Below are 27,521 nucleotides of genomic sequence, written 5' to 3'. Positions count from 1 at the left end.
TTAAAATTTTTTGGCTTCATAACTCATTATGAAAAATAAAACTGGACTTGCCACGTGGTGTAAAAACCCTTCCAGATCTGAAAGTGGTTTTTGCCGCTGGTCAGAGGCGTGGCAAATTCTTCTGCTTCTCAAAGTGCCGAGTACACCACAGGTGCTCGACAAATATCTGGCCAGTGTTCCTGAAGTCCCATTTAAAGGGCAGGGCATGTGATGTTCTTGAACTTTGGGGCCACCTTTCCCCATGTTAAAGCACGTCTTTAAGAATGAAGTTAATACAGGAATGTAAGATACTATGAAGGAAAGCCATTTACAAGTCTGAACTCTTAAAAAAAATCATTTTATTGATCCTTTACCATACAAAATTTATTCAAATTACACCCATTTGAAGTGGTAAGATCACAACTAGAGAACAGGTTACCCTGTAACAAATCTATTTACAAAATCCATCATAAAAGCTTTTTTTTTTTTTACATTATATTACATATTTTCTTTTTTAAACTAGCATACAACACAAAGCTAAACCGATTAGTAGTTTGCCTACTCCCAATTTTGGGAGAAATACTTCCTTTTGACAAAAATCACGTACCCCGTAGGAAAAGAAATTCCCACAATCTGACAATTGCCACCTGACTCACTCTGCAAGCCATGTTCCTTCAAATCCCCCCACACACAGGCTGTCATGCACGCATCTGAGTTCTTACTTACTTTCTTTTCTTCCTGAAAGCTAAAGCTTTAAATACTGCGGTTTTATTTACAGATCTACACTTGAAAACAACAAAAACGGAAATAAGAACCACAACCACAACAACAACAACAAATAAACAGAAACAAAATAGAACACTCTTAAAAAATTACAAACCAGCTAGAAAATATTCTGGCAGTGTTTACAAATTAATTGCTATTTTTTTTTCTTGTACAAAATCGCTAGATAATGAAAGTGTGGAGGAGACTACAATCAACTTAAATAAAACGATCGCTATGCACAAATCTGTACATATGAACACACACCTAACACTGTTTGACAGCTCATGTGTTGCCCTTTATACACTTTTTATTTTGTAAGGCTCACGCAGTCATAATTCGCACACTTGTAACTTTTAGCCATTTCATGTGTGAGCGTTAATAGCAGCAACTCAATGGTACCAGAAAACCTGCATACTTAGTACGTAAAGTAACACAAATACTGTAGTACTAACCCACTTTGTGTGCCAGATACTATGTCAGAAAGAAAAAATGGGCAATGCAAGCAGAACACAGCATGGACAGCTAACTCAGGGACACCAAGCTCAGCCCACTAACTGGAAAAATCTTATGCATGAAGGAACTTTTAAGACTTATTAGTATTCCTTTCGTTTTCAAAACAATAAATACGGCATCATTACATTACGAAAAGGCTTAAGGAGAAAGCCAACAGAACACACAACCACCTAGCCAGGTGAGCGCTCAGTCTTTAGACTTTGGAAACAAAATCAGCTTTGTACAGCTGATAAAGAGAATCATGACAAAGCCGGAAACAGAGGCAGCCAACCAGATGAGATAAATATGGGAAATGGGCAAAAGCTTGGCATAAATGGTTTCCCGTACAGGAAAAAACCCCACAGTGCATTTCCAGTAGGCACTTGACACAAAGCTCCCCTCTCCCTCCCCCACCCCAATGCTTCATCACAGACCACACTGCTGTTTGTACCAAAGCCAGTGTGTGTGAGGGAGGAGGCTGGGGACGGAGGCCGAAGAAGAAAAAGAGGGATAATGTGCACCTTTGTTTTCCTTCCCAAACATACACCCACGCACACCCACACAAATAGTTTAAAGTGCTGGTGTCATTGGTTTTGACCCTACCACCACTTTGCATATTGTGGAAATCTACCTTGAATCAACTGGCTGGGGCTTTCGTGGTTTTCTTTTTGTTTTGTTTTGTTTTTGTTTCGTTTTGTGTTTTTCCTAAGGGATATTTTCGATTCCATTAAACACACAAATCGAGTGCTACTGTGTCAGGCACATAGCATTTCAATTTAACTGTTTCGTTTGGAGGTTTTTTTTTTTTAACCGGACTCCCTCATTCCCGCCTCAGGATCCAAGCAATGGACCTGAGGTACCATGCCACACGCCCAGCGGGAGAAGGGTACCTCTCCCCAGAGCCAATGGGAAAGCCATTCTTGGACCTAACTGGTAGGATTTGCAGCTGACACGAAGCCTCCAGCTGGGGGACACCATTCCTGAAGAGTAAAGCAGGACACGCCCTGGCATTCTATCACTTCTCCTTCCATGTAATGACTTCCCTTGGTCCAACTTACTCCTTCATAGAGGAAGGGGAATGGGTTCTGGGCCAGGACGATGGCAGCCCCCGATGCAGGGGGAACGCCCTGTTCTCACCAGCTTTTAAGTAAATGCCACTGACACAGTGGGGATGTCTTTGTCCCCAGAGGCCTCTCCATCCGACCCCCATCCTGAGAAGTGGTCTCCCTGAGTGCAGAGTAAGAGAGCCCTTGCCCCAGTCACAGGGCCAGGAAGCCCAAGGACGGAGGGATCCACACCTGCTGCTCCTTGGGACTGCTATGTCATCTGACCTGGTTCTCCTCTCAAACGGGCCACCCGTGTCTGTGAGCGAGCGAGCGAGCGAGCCCCAGGACTGACTCGCTCCACGCTCCCCACCCTGGGAAAGGAAGCAAGATGGGGCAATGCTTCTTGCAGAAGCTGTTAAACCTTAGATCACACACGTTTAGATGCTCTGATCAGTAGAGGTCCTCTACCTCTGCTTAAATAATATGAATTAGCAAAAACCGTTTCAAAGTAAACAATTAAATTGAAATGGTGCTGGGTGCCACAGGAATGCTTAAATGGCAGCTTAAAAAAAAAAAGGCAAAAACAATCCACAGAAAACTCCTAAGTAAGCATTTGCTACAAATCAACTTTAAACTTACAAATACGTTGGGGGCAAGGGAGTGGGAGTAGTTAATGGAGACAGGAAAATCCACAACAGCTTCGAGTGGCAGATCTACCGTTCTTCTGTATCTGCAACAAATATTGGAAAACAGGTTCTTCATCCGAAAGGCTGTGCAGGTTCTCTTGACCTCCTAGCGGTACACAAAGTCTGTAGCTTACACTGAATTATGACAGTAATTTAAATATTCCTAAGAAGAGCTGAAGAAATCCATTTCATACTTTTGCATGACTTCAAGTTTACAGTTCCTGCCGTTCCATTCCATATGAGCAGACCCCAAAGACATGCATTCCTCGGAGAAGGCACGGCTTGAAATGCTATTAAGGAAGATTGCTGTTTTCGAGTGGGCCAGGTGGCCAGACCCCATTCTACAGCCCATCCGACAGGCACAGCAAGCCAGTCCGGGAGGGAGGGAAGAAAAATATGGGTGAGAGACACCTGATTGCACATTTTCTCACTTGCTGACTCATCCAGGAGATTTTGGAGCCTGGGGCATAGCAGGGCTTTCCCAAGGGAGCCTGCGACTGTGCGTTTAGACCAAAAAAAAAAAAAAAAAAAAAATCTTGGAGCTTTTTTAATTCATTAAAATGTCAGCTTTGTTCTGAAGTTTGTAGTTTACTTCATGATACTATCTCGGAGGAAGAAGGTAGGAAGGGACAACACTGCATGACAGATGTTCTGGTTCCATAATAAAAAAATATTGGTTTATAAGGGGAGGTCACACAAAGCGTAATCAACTACACATGAAGTCTTCCACCAGCGGGAGCTTTTCCAAATCATAAGCATCAAAGAGATCGCTGATGCCTTCTTCCTCCCCAAGGCTTAGGAGATAGTCTTCTTGGAGCAGGGGAGGCAGTAAGTTCACAAATGGTCCTTCTAGGTTGGAAGGAATTTGGTCCTCAGTCTGCTGTAAGAGGTTGGCTGGGGAGGCCAAAGGAGAAAGGTTTGCCATAGAAATCGAACAATCGCTATGTCCTGAGTTGGTTGAAGCCAAGTCTGAAAGGAGAAAGAAAAAAAAAAATTGGAGGAAACCAAAAAGTAAGTTAGGATAAAAATCAAATCAACTTGTTGGAAGACTATGCATGCTGCTGTTATAAAAGCATGTACCCTCTGCTAAGGATGATCAGATGCCACTACGATCCAGCCTGTCTTGTGCTAACTGTTCACCGAGACTGGCAGCTTTTCTCTGTTCTGGTCTAACTCACTCAACTTTTGAGATGCCTACTGTTAGCAAACAAGAATACAAATGGTTTCCAAGATTAGAGACTAACAAGTTCAAACACTTCTCTCTGCTATCAGCTAGTCAATATTTAAGGAAAACAAAACAAAACAAAACACATACTGAAAAGGTGGCTTCCTCGTAGGGACTCACTGATTTTAACTTAGTCTTGTTTGAACAACTTTTTAAAGATACTTCTTAAAAATGCACGCAATACGACATGTCCGCTTTGAATGTCTACAGTGAAAAAAGTGATCTTTCGTTTTCCCATCTGAGGTGCTGTGGCAATTATAAATGCTCAGTATTACAAATCAGACCTGATTAACCTAAATCGATCTAATTCTTGCTGCTATATTGGGAGACAGTAGGGGGAAAGATTAAATACATATCCCCAGTCTGAAACCGAAAAAAGGGGAAAGAACTTAGATATTCCTGGGCTTATCCTCCCATATCTTGTCCCCATCACCCTGGGGGGTTGGGGAAAGGAGCAGAAATTAAGTTATAACTTCTTTGACAAAAGCCTCTTTGCTCCGAACTTGTTCCCTTTCGCTAGCATGATCTCTGCAGCATCATGAGAAGGTGTGTGGCCAAGTGGAGCTGGTGATTCACCCAGAGAGCTCACAGTTTCAGTCCGCACCTTAGCTGGCTTTCAAAACATTTTAAGGGAAGCGGTTTCTGCCCATAGCGAAAGCCTGAGGGGCTCCATTCGTGGGCAGAGAAGTCATTGGCTCAAAATCATGATTTTATTCTGTAACTAGTCAGAATGCCTTAAAAAAAAAAAGTTACCTTAATAACTTTTAATAACAGAAGTTTTTGTTTCTTGCCTAGGCATGTGGTTCCCACAATGGATCCTTCTGGTCACCTTCATTTTTAAAACAGTTTCCAAATAACAAAAGTGGAATTTTTACCTTTGGAAGGGGGTTTCGGGATATTCCCATTGTGGTCTTGGTTGTTTGTTTTCATTGGACTGTGTGTTTCTGTCTCTTCTGGACACAAATAAACCTCAATGGGCCCTTGGGTACTTGCCAAATGTATTTGTAGGCTCTATCAACAGAAGAAGTGAGAAAAGTTCAAACTAAGAAATGAGAGCTATAGTAATTTTCATCTAGAAATGGGAAGGGTAATTTTTATTGTTCATTTTGCTTCTTCACTGGTAGCCGCTCCCCCTGCCCCCCCATCAACAGATGACTGTCATCCTCTAGAGGAGGGGCCAGTAAACAGCAGCCTGAGGGCCAAATCCAATCCATCAACTGGCTTTGTAAATAAAGTTTTATTGGCATAGAACCATGCCCGGTCCCACTGTTTACAGATTGCCTCTGGCTGTTTTTTTTTTTTTCTTCTCATGCTCTAATGGCAACTGTTGTATAGTTGAGTAGTCCCAACAGAGACTTATGGCTCACAAAGCCAAAAATATTTACTCTCTCGTCCTTTAAAGAAAACGTTTGCTGACCCCTGCCCAAGAGGAGGTGAACTGTGTTCTTTAAATATATTCCTTCTATGCAAACTATGAAAAGGTCCTTTAAGCGTTCTAAATGCAGTATTTCCATGCTGCTATCCCTTTATGGCGGGGCGTTTTTATGTGAACTTTAATAACCACTGGATGAATAGTATTCTTAAGTGCTAGGAGCAGAGTTTAATAAGAGAATGCAGCACACTAACATCTAAAATTCTTCTTCATCTGGGTCATAGAGCTATTATTATCATTTAGGTGAGAACTCTACCCTAGATGGGAGCTTGCAAATCTCACTTTTTATTTCCTATGCATTTCCTTTTTGCTACATTTCTTTATCTTATAGTTATGGTCCAGGCCTATATTAGCAAAGATTGTCGGAAACCAATCACAAAAATATATTCCCTCCTTTCTTATAATATTCTAGTCTACCAATTGAGCCAAAGTTGTATGTGATTTCTTAAAAGTAAACATGTTCTAAAAGATAAATTCTTAAAGTGTGCTAAGATAAGTTAGGGAGATATTTTTTTTTTTTAAGTTAGGGAGATACTCTAATAAAACGTTTATGTCTCTATTCCTAGTGGGGATCATATCCAGGGCAATCAACATAAAATTCCCCAACGGTTCAAATCAATCAGAACCACCAGATACCAAATTGTGAGCAAGAAAAAGTACCAGAGGGACAGGGCACCATACCCTGAATTCAATGCCCCATGATGTTAAAATTAGACTTTTGGGACACTCAATATGTATTGAACTGTTGAAATGTTTTTGAAGTTCAGGTTAAGTAAAATGGATGGGAAAGAACTATGGAGTGTTAAGGAGGATACATGCTTTGACCACATGTCAATGATTCTTTAACTTCAGGCATTGCAAAAAGATCTCTGCAGGTGAACAAAGACGTTATCTCCTTACCTCTATTGGGTCAGGCACTTCAAGTCTTGTTTCTGGAGGGGCTTTGACAACTATAACAGTTTGGTCTTTAAGGCCACTAATTTTTCGAATATCTTGATATGTAACGTAAGCTAACGTAGTGAGTGTTAAGGAATGTAACCATTAGAAGATTGACAGAACAGATGCATGGAAACATTTTCAAGTATTTTATGACCTGTAAGAATATACTGGTCTCTCTGTCTCAATTTTTTTTTTTTTTTAAGATTTTATTATTTGACAGAGAGGGAACACAAGCAGGGGGAGTGGGAGAGGGAGAAGCAGGCCTCCCGCAGAGCAGGGAGCTGGATGCGGGGCTCGATCCCAGGACCCCGGGATCATAATCTGAGCCGAAGGCAGAGGCCTAATGACCGAGCCACCCAGGCGCCCCTCTCTGTCTCACTCTTTAAATATATGGGATCTCTTGTGAATCTTCTTTTCTGGTTGATATTCTAAACAATAAGACAAATGCACAGCGTTCTCCTACCCATTTCTAAAAAAGTCCATGGCGATTTAAAATGTTAAACACAGAAACAGAATAGCTAAACTATCAAAATAAAACCAAAACCCAGTTTGGTCAGGTTCTAGCCAAGTTCCTCTGGAGCATGGACATTCTGTGAACTTTGGTGAAGTGTTCTGTCACTCAAATTGAATGATGGCAGACCCCAATTTACAGAAGAAAAAAAAATGTAAGCTCTATTGCTCATATATTTTTTGGAACTCCAGTAACTTCTATCTGCTGCTTGACCATTCGCAAATGTCAGTAGCCACGCACATGAACGCATGCGTAGCAAACAGATATATTGGTGGAAGAACTAACTCAGAAGATGGGTCAGGCAGATAGCTGGTTTTCTTTTTTTTTTTTTTTTTAAAGATTTTTATTTATTTATTGAGAGAGAGAGCATGAGAGGGAAGAAGGTCAGAGGGAGAGGCAGACTCCCTGCTGAGCAGGGAGCCTGATGCGGGACTCGATCCCGGGACTCCAGGATCATGACCTGAGCCGAAGGCAGTCGCTTAACCGACTGAGCCACCCAGGCACCCCAGATAGCTGGTTTTCTTAAGGGCACCTGGGCTGGTTGTGATTGTATACTGCCTACCTATAAGAGAGTCGTTATTTCTCTGTTAGAAAAATTAGCCTTTGTATATTACTGACTATCAATATTTCAGTGTTCACAAGGAGGGAATGCAGCTTCCAAGTGCTCTGCAACCTGAATCAATTTGAGAAACACTAGCGGGAAAAGAGTGAAAGAGTATTTTAGTACCCTTGGTCATGACTTCTGAGCGCTGAGCGATTCTTTTAAGTGCCCTGGCAGCCGAAGCTAAGAGGATACCATGAAAGAATATGGTACTTATTACATGATAAAAAGTATTCATGCAAGCTTGCCTGGAGAGACAAGTTTTTACTTGGCACTAAAAGAGCTCACATAGCTCTCTTATAAGAGTCACGTAGCTCTCTTCTATAAGGGACATGGGGTAACATGATTAATGTACAATGTCTTTAGTCTGTTGCGTTTTTTATGTTAGCCCACAAAAAATGCCTAGGCTAAAACAGCAAATCACATGACTCAATGAAGGCCTTTCTGAAGATAATATAATATTAGCAAATAGAGTCTGTGATCTAACACGTTTAATACAGAAATAGGGTTTAGAGAGTCAGGAGGAAATGATGTCTCTTAGAACAGTGGCTTTTAATTAGAAATTGAAGGAAGCTATGAACCTACTGTGTAGATAAAAAAGCACATTCACCCCAAATATGTATATACTTTTAGGGGCATCTACTGCAGACTATCTTCTTTACATCTTAATGGTTGAGACAAGAGCTAATTCAGTGCTGAGCTTGACAGGACAGCTCATGCAAGAGTCCGGGTCTTAGGTCACCATGTATCGCATCAAGGAAGCCAACTGTTGCCTTCATACGAGACTTGACAGTTCTGAGTTTTTACTGAGAACACGGGGAAAGTGATAACCAGGTACTTACCCCACAGCCCACTGTCAAAAAGCTACGTGACAAGAACTTATTAAAATAAAAACTCATCTACAGTTACTCAACCTGCTGCAGGAAGGAAAATTTCAACACATTTGTGAACAAGCTGTACCACATTCGGAACTGAATGGCGAATTGAAAAAAATTGTGCAAACACATTTTCTAATCTTCCAAACTTTAGAGTACTTCCACTATGGCTCCCTCCTGAATTTGTTTTTTTGGGTTAGCAGCTCCCTGCAAGGAAGCTTCCAGTTTCCACAGCAAAGGCCCTAGAGAAAGCTAATGTCAGTGACTCTGCTGTAAGCTGCACGTTCCAGACAGCTGCCAATCGTCCTCCATGGGGCTCCCAGCTAAAGAGTGAATGAAACAGCCCAACTAGAGCTATTCTTGTCTCTTCCCCTGTAAACCCACTCTGGCTGCCACTGGGGTTCAAATCACCACACCTCTTCTCCACCTCACTAATCATCAGCGGACAAGATCAATCCTGTGGTCAATAGAAAATGAGCAATCGCAGTTTCAAAAAACTGCCCGAATTGGGAAATGAATGTCCCCATACCCTCCAAGGGAAAAGGTAATGTGGAACAATCAGAAGTGGGGAACACAAATTAGAGATAGGATGTCTTAAAATATTGGCTTTGTCTTCTATGCATAACTGAGAACATTGCAAGACCTTCTTGTCAACACAATGAAGTCATCTTTCTCCCTTTTTGTCGGGAGTGCGATGATGAACAGTGAGTTTTCCTGTGATGGCCAAAAGATTGTCAGCCAGTTGACAAGAACTGGCTTTTAAAAATTTTTATTTCCAAGGACCAATGTCTGTGAATGAATGGATAGACGGAGACGTCTTAGGCCTGGGCCGGGGTGGGGGTGGGGGGTGCTTCGGAAATCAGTTTCTGGTGTTGTCCATCAGCAATAATGCATGGTAGAGGTTACAGAATGATTTTTCTAGACTCTTCATTCCTTCAGCTATAGCTCAGACAGATTCAACAAATTCCAATTGCTCCAATATCTGATGAAAAGAAAATAGAATGTGAGAACCCCAACGGTGACAGTGAACGCCCACCAAAAATCTGGGGAGACAGAGAGGGAGCTGCTGGATGATGTCATTAATATTAACGCTGACACCTCACCTATCTTAGAATAGTGCTTCCTTACGCACTGCGTGTATCTGCATGTCCCGAACCACACGTGAATGACATGCGTTAACCCAAGTAAAATTCTACCTGGGCGTAAGCGTCAGTGTGTGAACACTGGGTGTGTTCTAGAAGGCACTAACCCCCAAGGAACAGGTGCACAAAGGATATCTTTGATTCTCTGAATCTTCGGTTAGCAGTTTGAGGTCCAGGGTGCAGCTTTGGATCAGTTCATCTAATTTCTTCTCCTCCTGGCTGAGCTCGGTCACTTCCTTGGACAGGCCTTGACACTGGGCCAGCATGCCCCCATCCTCAGACAGACTGCAGCCCCTAGAAACCCAAACACAGACTCTTCGTGGCTGCTCGGGGGGCCAAGGGGGTGAGGGTGCAAGGGAGGGACAGTGAGAAATGGTCCTTTTGAGTAACATGTCCTCTCTTGACACAGGAGGTCACACTGCTTGTTAGCCAAGCGTCAAAATCAGAACATTTATACATTTGTATATATTTTTTGTCTACACAGTCCTTCACCTTTCACACCATAGACATTTAAGTGTGTGGAGGGGAACCCCGAAAAAACCCCCACACTGTTATTTTCAGGTTTCTTTCCTCCAGAGGAGGGCTGTTTTTTCAGAAGGCTCAAATTCAAAGGGCGAAAGGTGGAGTTCCTGCCTGTCACATGCCTCCCGGGAGGAAAGAGAGAGAAAGAGGGGAAATACAAAAGGATAGAGAGGCATGGAAAGAGAGAAAAGTGTGAAAGAAAAGATGAAGCGTGGTTCAAGATTCAACGAAATATCATTCGGGAGGCACAAAAGACCTAGGCAGTTTCTGAGGGTCTTCTACCAACCACCGAAAAGGAAAAGGTTAAGGGAACAGATGTGTGTGCTGTATGCAAGAACAAAGACCAATACCCAACAGGTTTCTAGAAACCACAGGCCTAAATGGGTCACTGAATCGTCACAAAATTCCCCAAAAGTACAAAAAGTTACCCGCACTCATCTCATGTTTGAGGGAGTCTGTTTTCAAAGCCACCCTCTAACAGACTTGTTCCTTCCCACAACACTTTCATGGTCCCTTCTAAAATACTGGCTGTTGGGATGCTCCGTCCGTAATTCACAAACGAGATGAACCACACACTGAATCACACGTGTGGTGACGTGTGTTATCATCCCTGCTTTCCAGGAGGAACTGAGGCCTCTAAGTCTTGCCTCCATTTACCCAGAAAGCGACCTGACCTGCCGTCAGAGCCACGGATGAAGCTACGTGGTGATGGGACACCTACACGGATGTGTTCATACACAGCCGGAGTTCATTGCCAAAGCCCTGTTAGGAACAAGCCGAAAACATGTGCCCGCATCCTTTAGATCACACACACGGCCTCACGGCTGCAGATGAATAACATCCTACTTGACATCTGCAGGGCCCCCCTGCCCCGAAATCCCGGGATCTCCTTGACTGAGGCTAATCAAATGTCTCTGACAGCATCTAGAGGGTAAAGAGACATTGAACTTTGGGCTGAGGAGCCGAGGGGCAGCAGGGAGGAGACCACGGAAGTGGAGTGCGGGCGTGATTGTGAAATCTGGGGCTGGGGGTCGTGGCTTGTACTCACATCCACTGCACGTTGTTTTTCGACTTCTTCTTAATGAGGTGGATGCCTTCCAGCACGTTGGTGATGTCGTAGATTCTCCTCTTTTGCACCTTTAGCACCTCCGCCGCCTTGTTCAAATCCAAGACCCCGTCAGGGGACTGGCTCAGGAGCTGAATGAACTTCTTGGTGAGCAGACCAAGGGATGTGTCATACCGTGTTTTTTCTGAGGGAGATTTTGGAGCTTAAAGAAAAACAAAAGCCGAGCGGGTGGGGGGGGGGGAATAGGGGGAAAGGTAAAGAAATGAAGGGTTTCTTTGCAGGTCGGCAAGCCCTCTTTCCCGTTGCAGCCCAAGTATTAGTGTCCAAGCAAAGCCGCTGTTGTTGTTCTCGGTAAGTTACAGAAAGCTATGAAGTGGCTTTATTAGAAAAGGAAGGGACAGTACAAATTCCTGTTTGATGAAAGCATTTTCCTGTGAATTTCTCAGTAGTTTCTACTTTGCCTCACCCTCCTCCCTGAGTCTAGTGAGGTATCCCACACATCGTAGGTGCTCAACGTTATCTGTTGAATGAATGAAAACATGCTACAGTCTCTGAGCACCAGCACGTGGGGAAGCCCAACCCAATGGGGCCGGGGCTGCGAATCTCTCCTGCGTTTCATGACGGGGGCTCAGACAGACCCCTCGCAACTGGCTTTGCAGGCTCCATGGTCTGTGTGTGTCTGTGACTTAGTCACCAGCTTTTCAGGGAATGCTTCATTTGGATGAAGAATACCTAAACAGGCTGACTCGCCCCAGCCCTCTTGCATGTTATGCCCTCATTCAATATCGTATTTATTCTGTCGTGCGGGTGTGCATCACATAGGGTTTGTGGAAGGCCTGATCCGTAAACTCCACAAAAGGGGCGAACAAAGTCTAATTTAGCGTCTATGTTAAATGCCAGAGACATAAAGGACTATTCTGCTGTTTCCAACCTACTTCTCTCTCTCTCTCTCTCTCTCCCCAAAGAAACAAAAGGTGGGAAGGAAAACGAGCTGCAATGTAGGAGTTTCGGTCAATTTGGACACTGCCTCAGGCGGAGCTAGAGATTGGGGCCGGTGTAGACCTGACCGACTCTGGCACAGTTCTATGTGCAGTTAGCCCGGTCTCAAAAGTAATGTCCATTAAGGGAAGTTAAAATTAAATTTGATTACAGAATGGTGCCAGAGAGCTTGTACACCGGGTGAAAAAGGACACCGCGCACATTTAAAGAAGCCTCCCCCTGAGTCAGTATCCAGGCACCGAAGGGACTCTACACCCTTTGGGGGGTGTCTGCAGACACTGCGTTTATTTTCTGGCTAGGAACAGAAAGAGATGAAAAAGGACCCAACAGGCCACAATTATCCACACCTTGGCATTCTCTCAGCCACGAGCTTTGAAAGGGGGGAAGCCCACACCGGGGAGAATACGAGATGGAAGGGATCCTTACTTTTTGGACTATCTGGACTCCGCAGGGCGGCTCTTCCTTTGCCCTTGGGGGTTTTTAAGCCATCCGAGAGGTACTGATGACCGCTTTCTCCTAGCTCCAGCCGTCGCTTTGCCTGCAACGTGAAAGGACGATCGGTCGTCACTGGCCACGCGGGCAGTCACAAGCTGTGGGGCTGTTTGGGGGCTGGCCCTGCCAAAGGCTGCGGGCACGTGCCAACTCCCGGCACCTCTGCTCTGCCTCACTCGGGGCCCCTGTCATGCCCTCCGGCCAGATGCTGGATCTGGAGGCTGGGCTGGCGCAGAAACTCTCTTCACCTGCCACGGATTACCCATCTAGGCTCAGACGGACCCATCCACTGGTCCTGCAGGATCAGGCCTGGGGGCCACATTGTTTACTCCTTCATTGATTCGACATATGTGCCAGGCATGGGGTGAGACAGTCAGACCACAGCAGGCAGCGTGGAACGTAAATTCGCTTTTCCCTTGTGACACTTCGCCGCCTACCTTCATCTCTGACCCGGGTTGGATCTCTTTCCTTGTGCCCCCCAAACACTGTGTGTTTACATGCATGATAACACTTATTGGATAGAAGGGTTATTTTACTTATCTGTTTCTCATTTCCTTTAAGGCAGGGACTGTTTCCCATTTATCTTTGTATACCTAGTGCTTGGCATAGAGCCTGGCTTTCTGTAGGTATTCAATTACTCTCGCTCTCTATATATTTATATTCAACGAAAGAGTGATTAAACAGCAACGCAGCTAGTCACAGACTGCAAATGGTCATTCATCAGAACAACAAATATTGTAAATGCTCAATCTTGGGCTTCAACTAGTATCACTGTCTCCATTTTTGCATCAAACCTGGCAAATGAGAAGTCTTCATCCAAGTTTCTTCTTCTTCTTCCTTTTTTTTTTTTTTTTTGGAGGGGGAGAGGGGCAGAGGGAGAGAATCTTAAGGAGGCTCCACGCCCAGTGCAGAGCCCAACTCGGGGCTCGATCTCAGGGACCCCGAGATCACAACCTGAGCCACAATCAAGAGTCGGACGCTTAACCGACTGAGCCACCCAGGTGCCCCTTCATCCAAGTTTTTCATTTAATTTAATTTTACTTAAAAAATACCTACTTAGTGTCTATGGACTGGGCTTAGGGAACAGAGGTAAAGCAAGATGGGGAAGAGTGTCTGCCTCCTTAGCGCGTAGAGTCCAAGAGAGGAGACAGATAACTAAGTAATTGTTGTGTACTAACTAACTGTATGCTGGGATGGGTGTTCAGACAGGAATGGCACCCAACTAGACACCCCGCATGGCCCTGTGTCTTCAGGCTCATCTGAAGACACATTCTTGTAATGAGGAGACACACAATTTCATGGTAACCCCTCATCACACAGAAACAGAAGGAATAACTTATCAGCTGATGACAGACATGCAGCTTCTTTATAAAAAGTTATCAGCGAATCTTGCTCTGTTCGCTCCAGAAGCCCCTTTAGCCACATGTGGCTCATCTGAATCAACATGAGCTCGAAGTATAAAATACACAATGGAGGTTAAAACTCAGCACTGAAAAGGGTAAAGGATCTCACCAATAGTTTTTACACAGATTACATGTCAAAATGATACTATTTTGCCTTTATGAAATGTGATTAAATCAGGTAGTATTAAAATTATTATTTTACCTGTTTCCATATATATATATATGTATGTATATGTATATATATATATTTTACCATGTGGCTTAAATTTGTGGCACACATGATCTTTCTGTTGGGCAATGCTGGGCTGTACTTCACTCTAAAGGCCTAGGAATGACATTTGGCAACTTTCTTAAATTCATTTTCCCCTCCCAAATATTCTGTCAAATCCTTGTGTGAGCCTGTTGTTTTAGTTGGCCCAGCAAACATTCCGTCTTCATGAGGCAAAAGCTCCCTCATTGTTTTTGGGGGAGCACCGCTCCCAAGTGCTAGCCCAAGTGCATTGTGCCCCTAGGTGACCCGGGCCTGGCTGATCTTTTGTTCCATCCTCCTCCTCCCTCACAGTGGCTGCAGTGAGTGGCATATGACCAAAGGGGGGTAAACAAAGGCCAACCCCAGGGATTTTTATGGAGCTACTGCCAAGAAGGGGTGGGCCTTCCCAGGAAGGCTGACGTTAGCCAGAAGCCATCCGAGAATGGAGGGTCCACAGGGGCAAGTGGAGTGGAGAAATGGAGAGAGAGGGTCTGAGGCAGTCCTTCAAAACTCGGAATCAGGTCATACGCTGGGGGCAACGGTTGGTCTTTGCCCCAGATTTCTCTGTTGCATCAGCCCATAACATCTCCTTTTTGCTTAAAGCTCTTTGAGTTAGGGAAATGGAAGTGTGTTGCAAGTGACAGCTTGTGGAACGGGCTGAGTCAAGCTGAGCCTTGGTGCAATGGGGAGCTGGCAAGCCTCGTTCAAGAGTGGCAGAGTGAGTGGGTCACTTCGTGGGGCCTTCAGGAAATTATTGCGGATAAGCTTCATTTGAGGCTTGCCTGAAAGTCGAGAGGGGGACAGCTTTGCTATGGAGGCCTTTTCTTTCCATCGAAAGCAATCCAAGAGATACAGAGCTGTATCCCCTCCATGCGAAGGTCCCCAGAAGGAAGCCAAATGGGAAAAGAGCTGAGGATCTAGGAGTCTTGGGCCCCTAGGTTGGGAAGTCTGTATACTCTCCCTGGACACTCCCAAGAAAGAACCACCCACTGGCGAGCACGCTGGGGGCATGTTACTTTTGTCTCCCCATCCAGGCTATTGTTCCAAATTGCTTTGAGGCAAAGGCCTATGGAAGCCGTAAGCTGTAGGCTGGGGAAATTCCCAGAGATCTGTTGCCAAGAAACGGAGATCTAACTTCAAGGACCAGGACTAGGCAGGTTGTGTGACTTTGGATAGTTGATCCAATCTAGATACTAGACAGAAAATCTAAGAAATCTTAAAGGCAATTCTACTGCCAGAGAATCCTTAAGTCCAGAAAACAAAGGTCTATGACAGATAGCTCAGCCTCTAAGGGAATCAATCACCAAGCCAATACATCTACACCAAGAAATGAGCTGTGGAGGAAGGTCAGCCCCGCAAATCCTCCTGGAGGGTAGGAATCAAGGCAGTCCTATCGGCTGCACCAACAGTCACGTCCCCACCAAGTCTCCCAGGGCCTGGAATTTATTCCTGTGCAGGAGACATGACGTGCTTTGGGAGGCGATCCCTGTGTCATTTCCCTTCTCCCAATGGATGTTTCTGGTGGGCTATCCCGTGAGCCTCCCTCCATTGTGCAGTGGCAGGGGCTGAATGGATTTGAGAGAAACACACAGACAGTACTTAACTACTTGTACCTCCCAGACCTGAGGACGGGCACACTAATTGGACTCTCTTTTGGGAAAGGGCCAAACAACTCTGGTCTCCGATGGAGCAGCATTACTTCCACACTCACCTTAACCAAGGCAAGCATGCACGCTTGGTTAAAAAAAAAAAAACAAACCAAAAAACTAGATGGGAGGTTTTAAACAGTACAGGTGGTCTCTGCTTACACCAGGGCAGATGGAAATCTCTTTTGTTGGCTCTTAACGTGACCATCTCCCCGAACTGTGAGTTATTCTGTTTACAAACAGACCTTCACATCACAGGGCCCCTACCAGTAAAGCAACTCATCTATCTGGTGCTCAGCAGAAGGCCCAGCCATTTGGTCCTAAATAAGAGTCAAGGCTAGACAGGAGTGATGCTGTGTAGACCATTTCACACTGCCGAGGTATTATCAAGGGTAGCTTCTCTTACCAAGGAACCCTGCACTAATTTTAGGACCTCAGCCCAAACTAAGATGACGTGCCTCTGTAATGAAACAGTTAGACTGTTAAATTTCTGAAAATGTATATATAAAAATAATAGGAATAACTGTCAGGCAGCCAAGCAGTAGGCTGTGAGGGGGGAAAACATCCACAGTTTCTGTCTCCCTGGCCCCTATTTTTCCCTTTGGGGAAGAAACTTCTCCCCAGTTCTTGGTTCAGGTGGTTTCTTTGTCTCTAAGCCTGTTGCACAAAAAGCCTGCCATTGCTCAACCTCTCAGGCTGGCCCTTCCCATCGAGGGTTCAAAGGAGAGGACTGTAATCGGGGCCTGCCAATCGTGTATTCCAGTCCCTTGGCTAGTGGGCCTCTGACCAAGGCAGGAGAATCAGCCAGTGCTGGGACTTTGGTTAGAAATGGTGGGTTCTTTTCACTAGGAGCTAGTAGGACGTAAGCCTGGAGCTACCTGGGAAGTGAACCAACATGGAAGGAAAAAGCTGGAGAGAGAATGAGTCCCAGCGCCTTCAAGGGAAGTGCTAGATAGAGCCACGCCCAAAGGCAGGCCTACCCACGACTTCCATTTGTGTGGACCAACAAATTCCCGTCCTTGGGAAAAGAAAACTGAGTTAGATCACCACCATTTGCAACCCAGTGTCCTGACAGAGCTAGCCTGCTAGCATTAGCTAGAACACAAGGAACCTCTGAGTGCATACAATGTGTTATGCACCATTAATTGCTTTCCATTTCATTACGCTATCTCATTTTCACGACATTCCCAGAAAATAGTTGTTATTATTATTTCCTATCCTACAGAAAAAGATGAAGGTTTACAGCACCTAAGTAACTTTTCCAGGATCCCAGTCAGTAAATACGCCTACTCAAGTCCATGCCTACAACTGCTTTACAAAATGATTGTGAAAAACCGCCATGTAAGAATATTTGAAGTTTCATTAAACTGATGCCATCTTCCTCTATGATAAACGTAGAGTTTTACTTGATTCATAATTTTTAAGAACTTTCCTTTACACAATAAACATGGGAATTCAAACAGCGCAGATGTGCTTATGAGGAAAGCAAATCTTTCCCCCCCGCTCCTGACCCCGTTCCCTTCCTCAAAGGCAAGACTGTTAAGTTCCTTTGATATCCTTTTATTTTTTAAAGATTTTATTTATTTGAAAGAGAGAGAGTGCGCACACGGGTGGGGGGAGGTGCAGAGGGAGAGGGAGAAGCCGACTCACTACTGGGCAGGGAGCCTGACACGGGGCTCGGACGCAGGGCTCGATCCCACGACCCTGAGGTCATGACCTGAACTGAAGTCAAGAGTCAGACACTCAACCAACTGAGTCACCCAGGCAACCCTCCCCCTTTGATATCCTTTTAGACAGACTATGGAAATACAAGTATGTATACAGGTATACACCTGTGCAACCCATAAAAAAATTGTACACAAATGATAGCAAACCATACAATACTCTATTAACACATCTTCAAGTTTGACCTGTCAGTACACAGAATGACTTTATTTTTCATAGCTACAGAATATTGGATTAATTAATACACCATGATTTGTCTACTTAACCAAGCATTCATGGCATTCAACACTCTTCTAGAAACTACTACATTTTCCCATTAAGCATTCATAATGGCATTTTGGGGTAGCTATTACTATATCCACCTTGCACTGAGGCAGAGAAGGTAAGGATTTACCTAAAGTCTCAGTTACTAAGTCATAGATACCAAGATTTGAGCCTATGACTTCCCTGGACTGATGGTAATGTGCCTCCTCTGTTGCCATAGCAACTTCCGGGGTACCATGGCATCATTTTGCCATCATTACTTAGGTATACGCTCCAGGTTTCCTCACCGGACCACGAGGAGCTCAGGTCTTAGGTAGCCTTGCACTTGGCATGCACTCAGTTGAATTTACTTATTTATTTTGAATGAATCCAAGGAATAAAATTCCCAAAGTCTCTTGGCAGGTAAATCACAAAGCTCTGACATTACCCACCCGTAAGGCTGCCGTGTATGTTGTAACCCATGTGTGTATATATAGACACGTGTGTACACATATACACATGCTGCAGATTAATCTCTACACATTTGGAAAGGTTTTCAAGAAATACGAAGCAGAAAAATTAAAGTTGCAGAAGGATACACATCATGTGATTTTATAAGGGTAAGAAAAACTCTAAAATATAAACTTCGTTATAAAAATTTCCAAGTATCCAGAGAGGAAGAAAGTCTGGAAAGATCCACATCAAATGTTAATGGAGGTTATCTCTGAGAAGTAAAATTAAATACAGGGTAATGATTTCATGTTTATAGCTCTGTAATATTTGACTGTATTTTACAAAGCAATGTGTACATATTAAAGTTACACCTTCTAAACTAGCAATTCAACTCTTTGGAGTATGTCAGGAGAACATTTATGTTGTCTCTAGGGTTTGTCTATTAAAAACAGTACAGCCAGTTTCTTGAATATTTTTATATTTTTCCACGTATGTCCAACACAAATGCCCAAGTTCAGGAGAAAAATTCAGAAAGTTATTGTACATTTCTATAATGGAATGTTATGCAATTAATGATGAACAATCTACATATGTAAGTTTAAAAGAAAAGTAGGTGTGAGTAGTAAAATTTTATTTTTGTGAGGAAATTATATGCATAGGAAGAAAGGATGTCTAAGGATATAGACCTAATAGTTTAAGAGTATTAATCTCAGGGTGGTAGGATTACAGTGATTTTATTTTCTTCTTTCTAAATCATTTAAAAGTGAGCATGGGTAATACTTGCATTACGTGACAAAAATCACTTCCATTTGCCCTTTGAGGTTAGACAAAAGAAAGCCCCTGGTTTGTTTTTTATACTGTTGAAAATCTTATGTATCATTCAGTAGGTAGGGGTATGAGTTCTCAGCAGAAATGGGATGGATACGCTACCGGAAAGGCATCCCAGGCTCACGATGGGAAGGGAAGTGGTGTTCTTATCTACCATTCGACTGAATGACAGGAAAAAATTAAATCAAGAAAAAGGCATGGCCTGCTGTAGTTCACAAACTGAGCCCTAAAATAAACTCCTTTTACCCCAGTTCATAAGAGATCCGGGCAAGGGAAAGAACCGGATCTATGATACATTTTGTCTCATGGCCAAAGATGAGACAGGGCATTTTGAACAGAGGAAGAAGAGAAACAGAAGATGGAAATTAGATAAGAAGAATGAGGGCCAGGTTAGGTTCATTAGTGAAATAACCCAACGGAGAGAATCTCCAGCTCCAGACCAGACCACAGCTGAATCTCACTTGGATTCTGGCGGTCAGGTCAGTAGGTTAGGGCAGGAAGATTTTAAGAAAGGCATACCCAGCTTCCAGTTGGGACTACATAGTAACTCCATCTGGCTGACCATTTTTAAATCCATTCGAATATTTATTAAATGCCTGCTGTGTACCAAGCCCCGCACATGCAGATAACTGATTATAAAGGCGACACGGTGGTCCCTGCTATTAAAGAGGCTGTGGGGGCAAACCAGTAACGGGAAATGCATGATGAAGACAGCAACGAACCCATGGTTGGGGGTTGGGGGGCAGGCAGGCAGGCAGGGGGCTGGATGGAGAAGAGGGTGGAGGTCTGGAGAGGCTGGTTAGAGGGGGCAGCGCTTGAACCATGTCCTGGAAGGCAACGGGGTTGTCCCGCACGAAATGGAGTGGGAGTCGGGGGTCCAAGCATGCGCAGAAGCACAGAGCCTTGGAAGGGCCACGGTTCAGGGGTGCTGGTGGGTAGGGAGGGGCTTGGGTGCAGAGGGTGAAAAAGGAGCCACATCCTTGCTCCCTTCCATGTCCCCTTTTCCTGGCGCTGAGGTTACCTAGGACGAAGGGCTGGAAGGTTGTCCTCCCTGGCTTTCCTCAGCCAGGGGCACGTTCAGAATTGAATCAGAGCAGTGTCTCTATGAGCTATTAGGTGAGAAGCCCAACCAGGAACCGAATTCTTTCCGAGACCTGGTGAGCCCAATAGGCATGCAGAAGGCCCCGACGGATGCATGTGGAAACAGGAGTAGCAAGTGTGCATTTTACCGCGGTGAAGACTGCCCCTTTGATCCTGCATCCCAACCACCACCAGTGGGGGAACAGAGGTCCCTCTCTTCCCCACGCCTCCCGGCCCCAGCGAAATCCTCCCACCACTGGGCACCTAGAATGGCCCCCAAACTGGGCCATTTTTCTTCTTTTCATTTTTAAACTACAGATCTAGGGTATCCTAATTTTACTATAACTTATGTTATGGACTGGTTTGGGAATCTAACCACATACACATGAATGTTTCCAAAGGAAAAGAAAGCCTAACTTCTGGGATGGAAGCCATTTACTTATAAACTGGTGACTGCATCCCTTTCTAAAGGCATTTGTTTTGTTTTTAAGAATAATTGGGAGACAGGGCACCAGGCTGGCTCAGTTGGTAGAGCATGCGGCTTTTGATCTCAGGGTTGTGAGTTCAAGCCCCCCGCTGGGCGCGGAGCCCATTAAAAAAGAGAAAAGAATAATTTAAGAAAATTTGAGAAAAATCAATGTACACGATTTTTTAAAAATCCACTAGTTCGGGCAGCTTCTAGTGGCTACCTCCCCAGGGGAATCAGTTTTACTCTTTCTCCTGCTGGTCACCTCGCTAAGGAATAAGCTTGGAGAGCTACTTCAGGACAAAAATGTCCAGCACCCAATGGTGACGATCACCCCACCAAAGATTACCTCACCTGTTTACATCCATCATATCTTTTTCTCCGTCCTATCAGGTATTCTATCAAGTCCCCAGTTTTTCTCCCACCTGAAACTCTTGGACCTCTTGCCGTCTAGACTCTTGACTGATTGTTCTGCAAGCCTGTTGCAAAGCTGTCATTCTGTGATTTTCCACTCTCTGTACCGTGTTGAAGCCTGAGGGGGACACCTGTCACTTTATTTGACTGCCCAGCCTCTGAACCTTCCCTCCTATGGTTAGGAAACTCCCTACTTGATCAGTCTTGGTGGGAGCCGCCTTGCTATTGCAGAAGCTGAAGACTCCACGCACTCTTTCCTAGCTTCATCAGAACTTGGGCCAGGCCCGTTACCTACGAGGGACAGACAGACACACCCGCCCTGGAATCTGGAATCTGGAGATGCTCTGGCAAAGCAGCAGGCTGTTTGGTGATGGCTGCCGGAGCCCAGGAGAAATCCCTAGTGTTGCTGGACTCCTTCCGTGGCTTGACATTTTGGCTGTGGTTCTGGCTACTGATCCTTCCTTTGTTCCTGCCTGTTCTCCAAGCCTGGTTCTCTCATCTTCAATAGCCTCCAATAAAGGTCTTTTCTGCTTAAGTCGGCCAGGGCTGTTAACCGATGGCTTTCCCGGAACATACCCGAATAGTATGGAAGAGAAAATCCGAGTCCTTGTATATCTGAAATGTGTATTTCATTCTCACGCTCGATAGGCTGGCTAAGTAAAGAACGTAAGGCTGATCTTTGGTTGCCCTCAGAACCTGGAAGTCACTGTGCCAGTGGTTTTTTAAACCCAGGGTGGATGATGAGAAACCCGCAGCCACTGATTCTCATTTGGCTGAAGCTATTCGGTGTCTAACCTCTCTGAAAGCCTCCCAGCCTGCCTCACGTTTATTGTGACATTTCATAACATCTATTCAAGTGTACATTTTTTCTCACTCACTGTGTGAGGGCATCCTAGAAACTACCTGCGTGGCCTTCAGCTACAAGAAATATTTACGTTGTAAATCATCCCCTCCCATTCCCTGTCATCGCCCTGGAATTCCCATTCCTCTTAGAGTGATCCTCTAAAGCTCAAATTTTCTATTTTCCATGTCTTTGCCTTTTTGTTCTACTTAGCTGTTCTTACATTAAATTTAGCTTCCATTCACTAAATTGTTCGTTTTTTTTTTTTTTTAAAGTTTGGGCACTGAGACTTTTAATATCCAAGAGCATTTGTTTTGCTTTTGCTCTCTGATCAATCTATTTTTATAGCATCTTGTTCTTTTATGAATAGGAGAGTCTCTCCTTCGCCACTCATTATTTTCTTTTCAAATTTTCTTTTGTTTCCCGTTTAATCTATTTTCTCCAGTCTTCTTTTCCTACCTAAAGAAAAAAGAAATCTTGGCCCCACTCTATAACTGTTGTAGTCTTTTTTTTCAAATGCCTAGTCCCTATTTAAGTGACACCTAGCGGCTGTATGACTCAGATTGAGGTGATATCCTTAAATGCCAGAATGGAGCTAATCCATTTATTTTGAGAAGATTTCTCAAAACCTATCCGGCTGAGGACAAGATTCCCAGATTCTGCATAAAGTCCTTCCTGCAAACTCCTATTTTTACCTTTGGTTTATCACATCTCAGTTTCTCCAAGGCAGACCAACGCTCTCTCTGGCCCTAGCTTCCTCTGTTCTTTTTTTTTTTTTTTAAAGATTTTATTTATATATTTGAGAGAGAGAGAGAGAGAGAGAGTACAAGCTGGGCAAGCGGCAGAGGGAGAGTGAGAAGCAGACTCCCCACTGAGCAGGGTGCCCGATGCAGGACTCGATCCCAGGACCCTGAGATCATGACCTGATCCGAAGGCAGATGCTTAACCGACTGAGCCCCCCAGGCGCCCCCCGTTCTACTTTACTGACTTCCACCCCTCCATCCTTTCTCTGAGTTCCAGAAATCTGCTGAATGATCTTGTCCACTAAAAACCCCGTTCTCATTTTCAATGATTTTTTTTTTTAAACTGTTTACTATTATTCTCATCGGGCTTCCAGGGAAAGGAGATACTTCTGTTTGACGATGTGCCTTTCTGAACCAGAAGTGTCTATGTATTTAATTCTCGTTTATCAGCAGATGATACCACCGTATGTAAGGCACCGAGCTAGGCCCTCCCATGATAAAGGAATGGCTCCTTTTGCATGTAAGAGCAGCTGAAACCCAGACATCCTTCCTAAGTCTCTACCCTAATAACTGAATATGGATTATAAAAAAGCAAAAACCTCTGAAAACCTTTTACAGATTAATTCTGTATCTATACTAAAAGAATAAGAAGCTTAAGAAAAGGGCCTGATTAATAAGTTAGATTTAATGTCATGCAAATGAAGTGAAAATAAGTAATATTTTTAATAATGAGAAATACTGTGATGACCTTTTCTATCATAACCATCGTGGTCTCTCGACCTACAGAGAGGGCAAAAGGTTTTTAATCCCCCCACACAATGCTCAAGCTTTATTATTCCCTTTGAAGTCTACACTTCACATGCTTTTGCAGGAAACTAAACACGTAACACTGTGCAATTAAACCACTAACTGAAAAGAGAGTTTTAAATTCAGTCATATCACCCAATTCATAATGTGTTTAAGTTATTGCTAACCTTAAGTATGTAGTTACTGCCCATAAAACAGAATTTAAGAATTCTTCTTTTCTGACAGCTGAATTTCCAGTTTGGAGGTTGGCAAAAAGAATTTAAACTAGATTTAGTGATGGGCAGTTACGAAGTATATATAGGCTCTGCTGCTCAGATGTACTTGAATCTCCCACCAGAGTACTATTCAGTTCATCTCGATTTTCCTTTCCAACTCCTGGTTTTTGGTCTTACGATTTTACCTCACTTCAACACCAATGAAATAAACCAGGAGTTGATGTTTTCTGTGTAAGGCCAGGTAGTAAATATTTTAGACCTTGTGGGACACAGCCCTGTTAAATGGGTTTCCTTGTATTCCAATAAAACTTATTTACAAAATAAGCCAGAGGCCAGATTTGGCCCACAGGCCACAGTCTGTGGACTCATCGGATAAACCATTACCCTCCTACAAGTTGATTTATGTTTTTATTAAAGGATATTTATATTGCTCACACCAAATACTGAAATTTTACGAAGAAAGCCAGTCATCTTTTTGGGTAATGGAATTCTGTCACTGTCATGCTTTATGTTATATGTGAGGACTTCAAAGAAGTACTAAAAATACAAGCACATTTGAGCTATCTGTTTGAATAGCTGAACCTCATCTCATCCACAGAAAACAATGATAATTAAACACACGAAGATACTCTTTTTTTATGTCCTCAACCTTTATGGATAAAGAGATAATTTATAGGCACAATGAAGAGCTATAAACAAATTCTTACTATGGGTTTGACAGATCAATTTCAGAGAATATTAATTTAATTGCTTCATGACTTGTGTCAAAAAAAAAAATCTTCTCTCAGTGAACTTTCTCCCATTGAGTTATTGTAGAAACATCAGAGTAACTGTTCTGAATCTCAACCAGACTTCGGAATGTAGTTGATAAAATGGCCTGCAGCACAGTGCGAGCACCTTAAATCTTGGAAAAAGAGCATGTGTTTAATAAAGATTATCGTGGCTCCCACAAATGGGGCACTTGGTCCTGGTGGACACAGCTTCACAAACCGCCCCCTGGTACAGAAGCATGATAAACGGACTCCAAGAGGTAAGTGCTCTTTTGAAAGATGTATGAAACGAAGAACGAATTGAAGAAGTTCCTCTTAAAGTAGTAAAAGGTTACCGTCCAATACTTGCACAACTGACCTGAAGACCAAAGAGTGCTACTTTTCCCACGCACTCCACTTTCATTTAGTGGCCAACTTAATTCCTGTCTCTGAGCGTTGGGGAGTTTCTGGGTTGTAACACGGTAAGGAGGAGCCCGGGTGGAGGCCAATGAACTCCCTGAGTTGAGAAGATGGAGCAGAGAATCCAGGGAGGTCAAAGTAGCTCAAATTTGGACAGAGCCCTGAAAGGAGAGAACTGGTCAGAGACACAATCTCGGGAATCTGCAGAAGGTCCCTCTTGAGAATCCAGCAGAATATAGCGTGAAACAAATAAGAAAGACAGAGTGCCTAGAGTTCCCATGGGGCCTGGAATTATAAAATTGTAGGCACACTGTTCCTACAACTGTTCCTAACAGACAGACTGGTGGGAGTGGGGTGGGGGTGGGGGTGGGGCAGGGAAACACACCAAAAAGCAAAACCAAAACAAAAGGCAGCCTCATAATGCAGAGACACAGGTAGAGTACTCAGAAGGGTGTTGCTGCATTGGTGAGGCAAAATTAGCTTTAGAATAAATACTGCTCTGGTCCCAACCTACAAAGCAAGAACTGAAAGATAAAACTATTTCTAAGAAACCTAACGGCATCTCAGAACAAAACTGAAGAACACTTACACAAATACAAAAATGTCCAGTACCCAATAATGACTATCATTCAACCAAAGATGACCTGGCTTCCAAGGAAGCATGAAAATATGACCCAGATTCAGGAGAAAAATCAATCAAAACTGACCTAGAACCAACACAAATGGTAGACTTAGTTGACAAAGACACAGAAAAAAGTTAAAAGTTAATGTGACTGTATTCCGTGTGTTCAAAAAATTAAGGGGAGATAACAGTGATTTAAACCTACAGATTCAATGAGCTCAGTGAATCCCAAACACAAGAAAACACAGAGAAAACTAGAACAAAGCACATCACAATCAAATTGCTCATCATCAGTAATAAAGAGAAAAATCTCAAAAGCTAGTGGGGGTGAGTGGAGGAATAGGTTACAAAAAAACAAAAACTGAGAATTCTCATTTGTAACAACATAGCCAGAAGACAGTGCAGCAGCACTGTTTTATAAGTGAAAGAAAAAAAACTGTCAAGCTAGAATTCCATACCCAGCAAAAATATCTTTCGAAATCCAAAGGCAAGTAGAGACTTTTCCAGTGATACAAAAGCTGAAGGATTTTTTTTTTTTTTAACCAGTGGATCCACAATAAAAGAAATATTAAAGGAAGACCTTCAAGCAGAAGGAAATGATACCAGCTGGAAATATGGATCTATACAAAGAAATTAAGAATATCAAAAATGGTAACTACAAGGTAAATGTGTGACTTCTCCCCTTATACTTCTCTGTAGAAGACGACGATCTAAACAAAAATAGTAAATTACATTATGGCATTTATAACATATGTGTAAGTAAAATGCATGACAATACTAGCATAAAGACCAGAAGGGGAGAGATGGAGCTATATCATCATAAGGTAAGTGGTATAATCTTAAGCATACCTAAAGAATGAGTAGGGGTAAGTACAAAGAGCCAAGAATAACCAAGACAATTTTGAAGAAATAAGAACAAGGTAGAAAGACCTGCCCTACCGGGTATCCAGACTTGTATTGTAAAGCTACAGTCACTAGTGAAATGTGAACTGGTGCAGGGAGAGGCAAACGGACCAAGAGAATAGAATGGAAAACCCAGGAGCAATTCCACACATACATGGAAATGTCATGTATTACAAATGGGGCACTGCAGATTGTTGGAAAGGATGACTATTTTTTGCTTATGTCTGTTTTTTTATTGAAGTAGTTGACACACAGCACGTTAGTTTCAGGTGCACAATACAGTGAGTCCACAGCTCTTTAGGTTCTGCTATGCTCACCACAAGTGTAGCTACCAAAGAATGACTACTTAACAAATGGTATCAGGACAACTGCTTATCCAAGAAGGAAAAAAAATAAAACCGAATCCCTACCTCAAACCACACACAAAATTCAACTGCAGATCTTAATGAAGGGACTAAATTTTACATCTATGAGAAGAAACAAAGGAAATGTCTGGCTTCAATTTCTTTCTTAAGAAAGAAACGTACAGATCATACATGTGAAAAACTACATTAAAATTAACTCCGGGGGCCCCTGGGTGGCTCAGTCATTAAGCGTCTGCCTTCGGCTCAGGTCAGGGCCCCAGGGTCCTGGGATCTAGCCCCGTGTCGGGCTCCCTGCTCCTCGGGAAGCCTGCTTCTCCCTCTCCCACTCCCCCTGCTTGTGTTCCCTCTCTGTCCGTCTCTGTCAAATAAATAAATAAAATCTTTAAAAAGAAATAAAATCAACTCTGGTCATCAAAAGACCACAACGAAGTCAAGCCACCGGTTAGAAGATATGTGCGATGCCCATAACCTCTTAAGAATTATAATCCAAAAAGATAAAAGAATTTAGTAGACACTGGTAAGGAAAGGGACTGTAACCCAAGAGAAAAATTGATACAAGACAGGAACAGGTGAGTC

The 27,521-nt window shown here is 43.5% G+C and overlaps 1 protein-coding gene across 2 annotated transcripts in view; it reads right to left on the bottom strand.

Annotated features, from left to right (window-relative positions):
• Positions 1–316: 316 nt before the first annotated feature.
• E2F3 (E2F transcription factor 3) overlaps positions 317–27,521 on the bottom strand; it is a 74,443-nt gene continuing 47,238 nt past the window's right edge. Inside the window, exons 2-7 of one of the 2 annotated variants that reach the window (XM_073877629.1) lie at positions 12,707–12,818; positions 11,264–11,483; positions 9,829–9,987; positions 6,526–6,640; positions 5,069–5,204; positions 317–3,937 (exon numbers count right to left, since the gene is read on the bottom strand). In XM_073877629.1, coding sequence (XP_073733730.1) covers positions 3,675–3,937; positions 5,069–5,204; positions 6,526–6,640; positions 9,829–9,987; positions 11,264–11,483; positions 12,707–12,818 — 1,005 coding nt within the window. In that variant the 3' untranslated portion in view covers positions 317–3,674. The remainder of the gene's footprint in view (positions 3,938–5,068; positions 5,205–6,525; positions 6,641–9,828; positions 9,988–11,263; positions 11,484–12,706; positions 12,819–27,521) is intronic. The other variant, XM_073877630.1, reaches the window with a different exon arrangement.

Source organism: Callorhinus ursinus, unplaced genomic scaffold (assembly GCF_003265705.2).
Source record: "Callorhinus ursinus isolate GAN/ISIS: 27379988/994484 unplaced genomic scaffold, GSC_fseal_2.0 scaffold26, whole genome shotgun sequence".
In the NCBI taxonomy this organism is placed as follows: domain Eukaryota; kingdom Metazoa; phylum Chordata; class Mammalia; order Carnivora; family Otariidae; genus Callorhinus; species Callorhinus ursinus.
The sequence above is the reverse complement of the archived record's forward strand: the minus strand, read 5'-3'. Positions and strand labels throughout refer to the sequence as shown.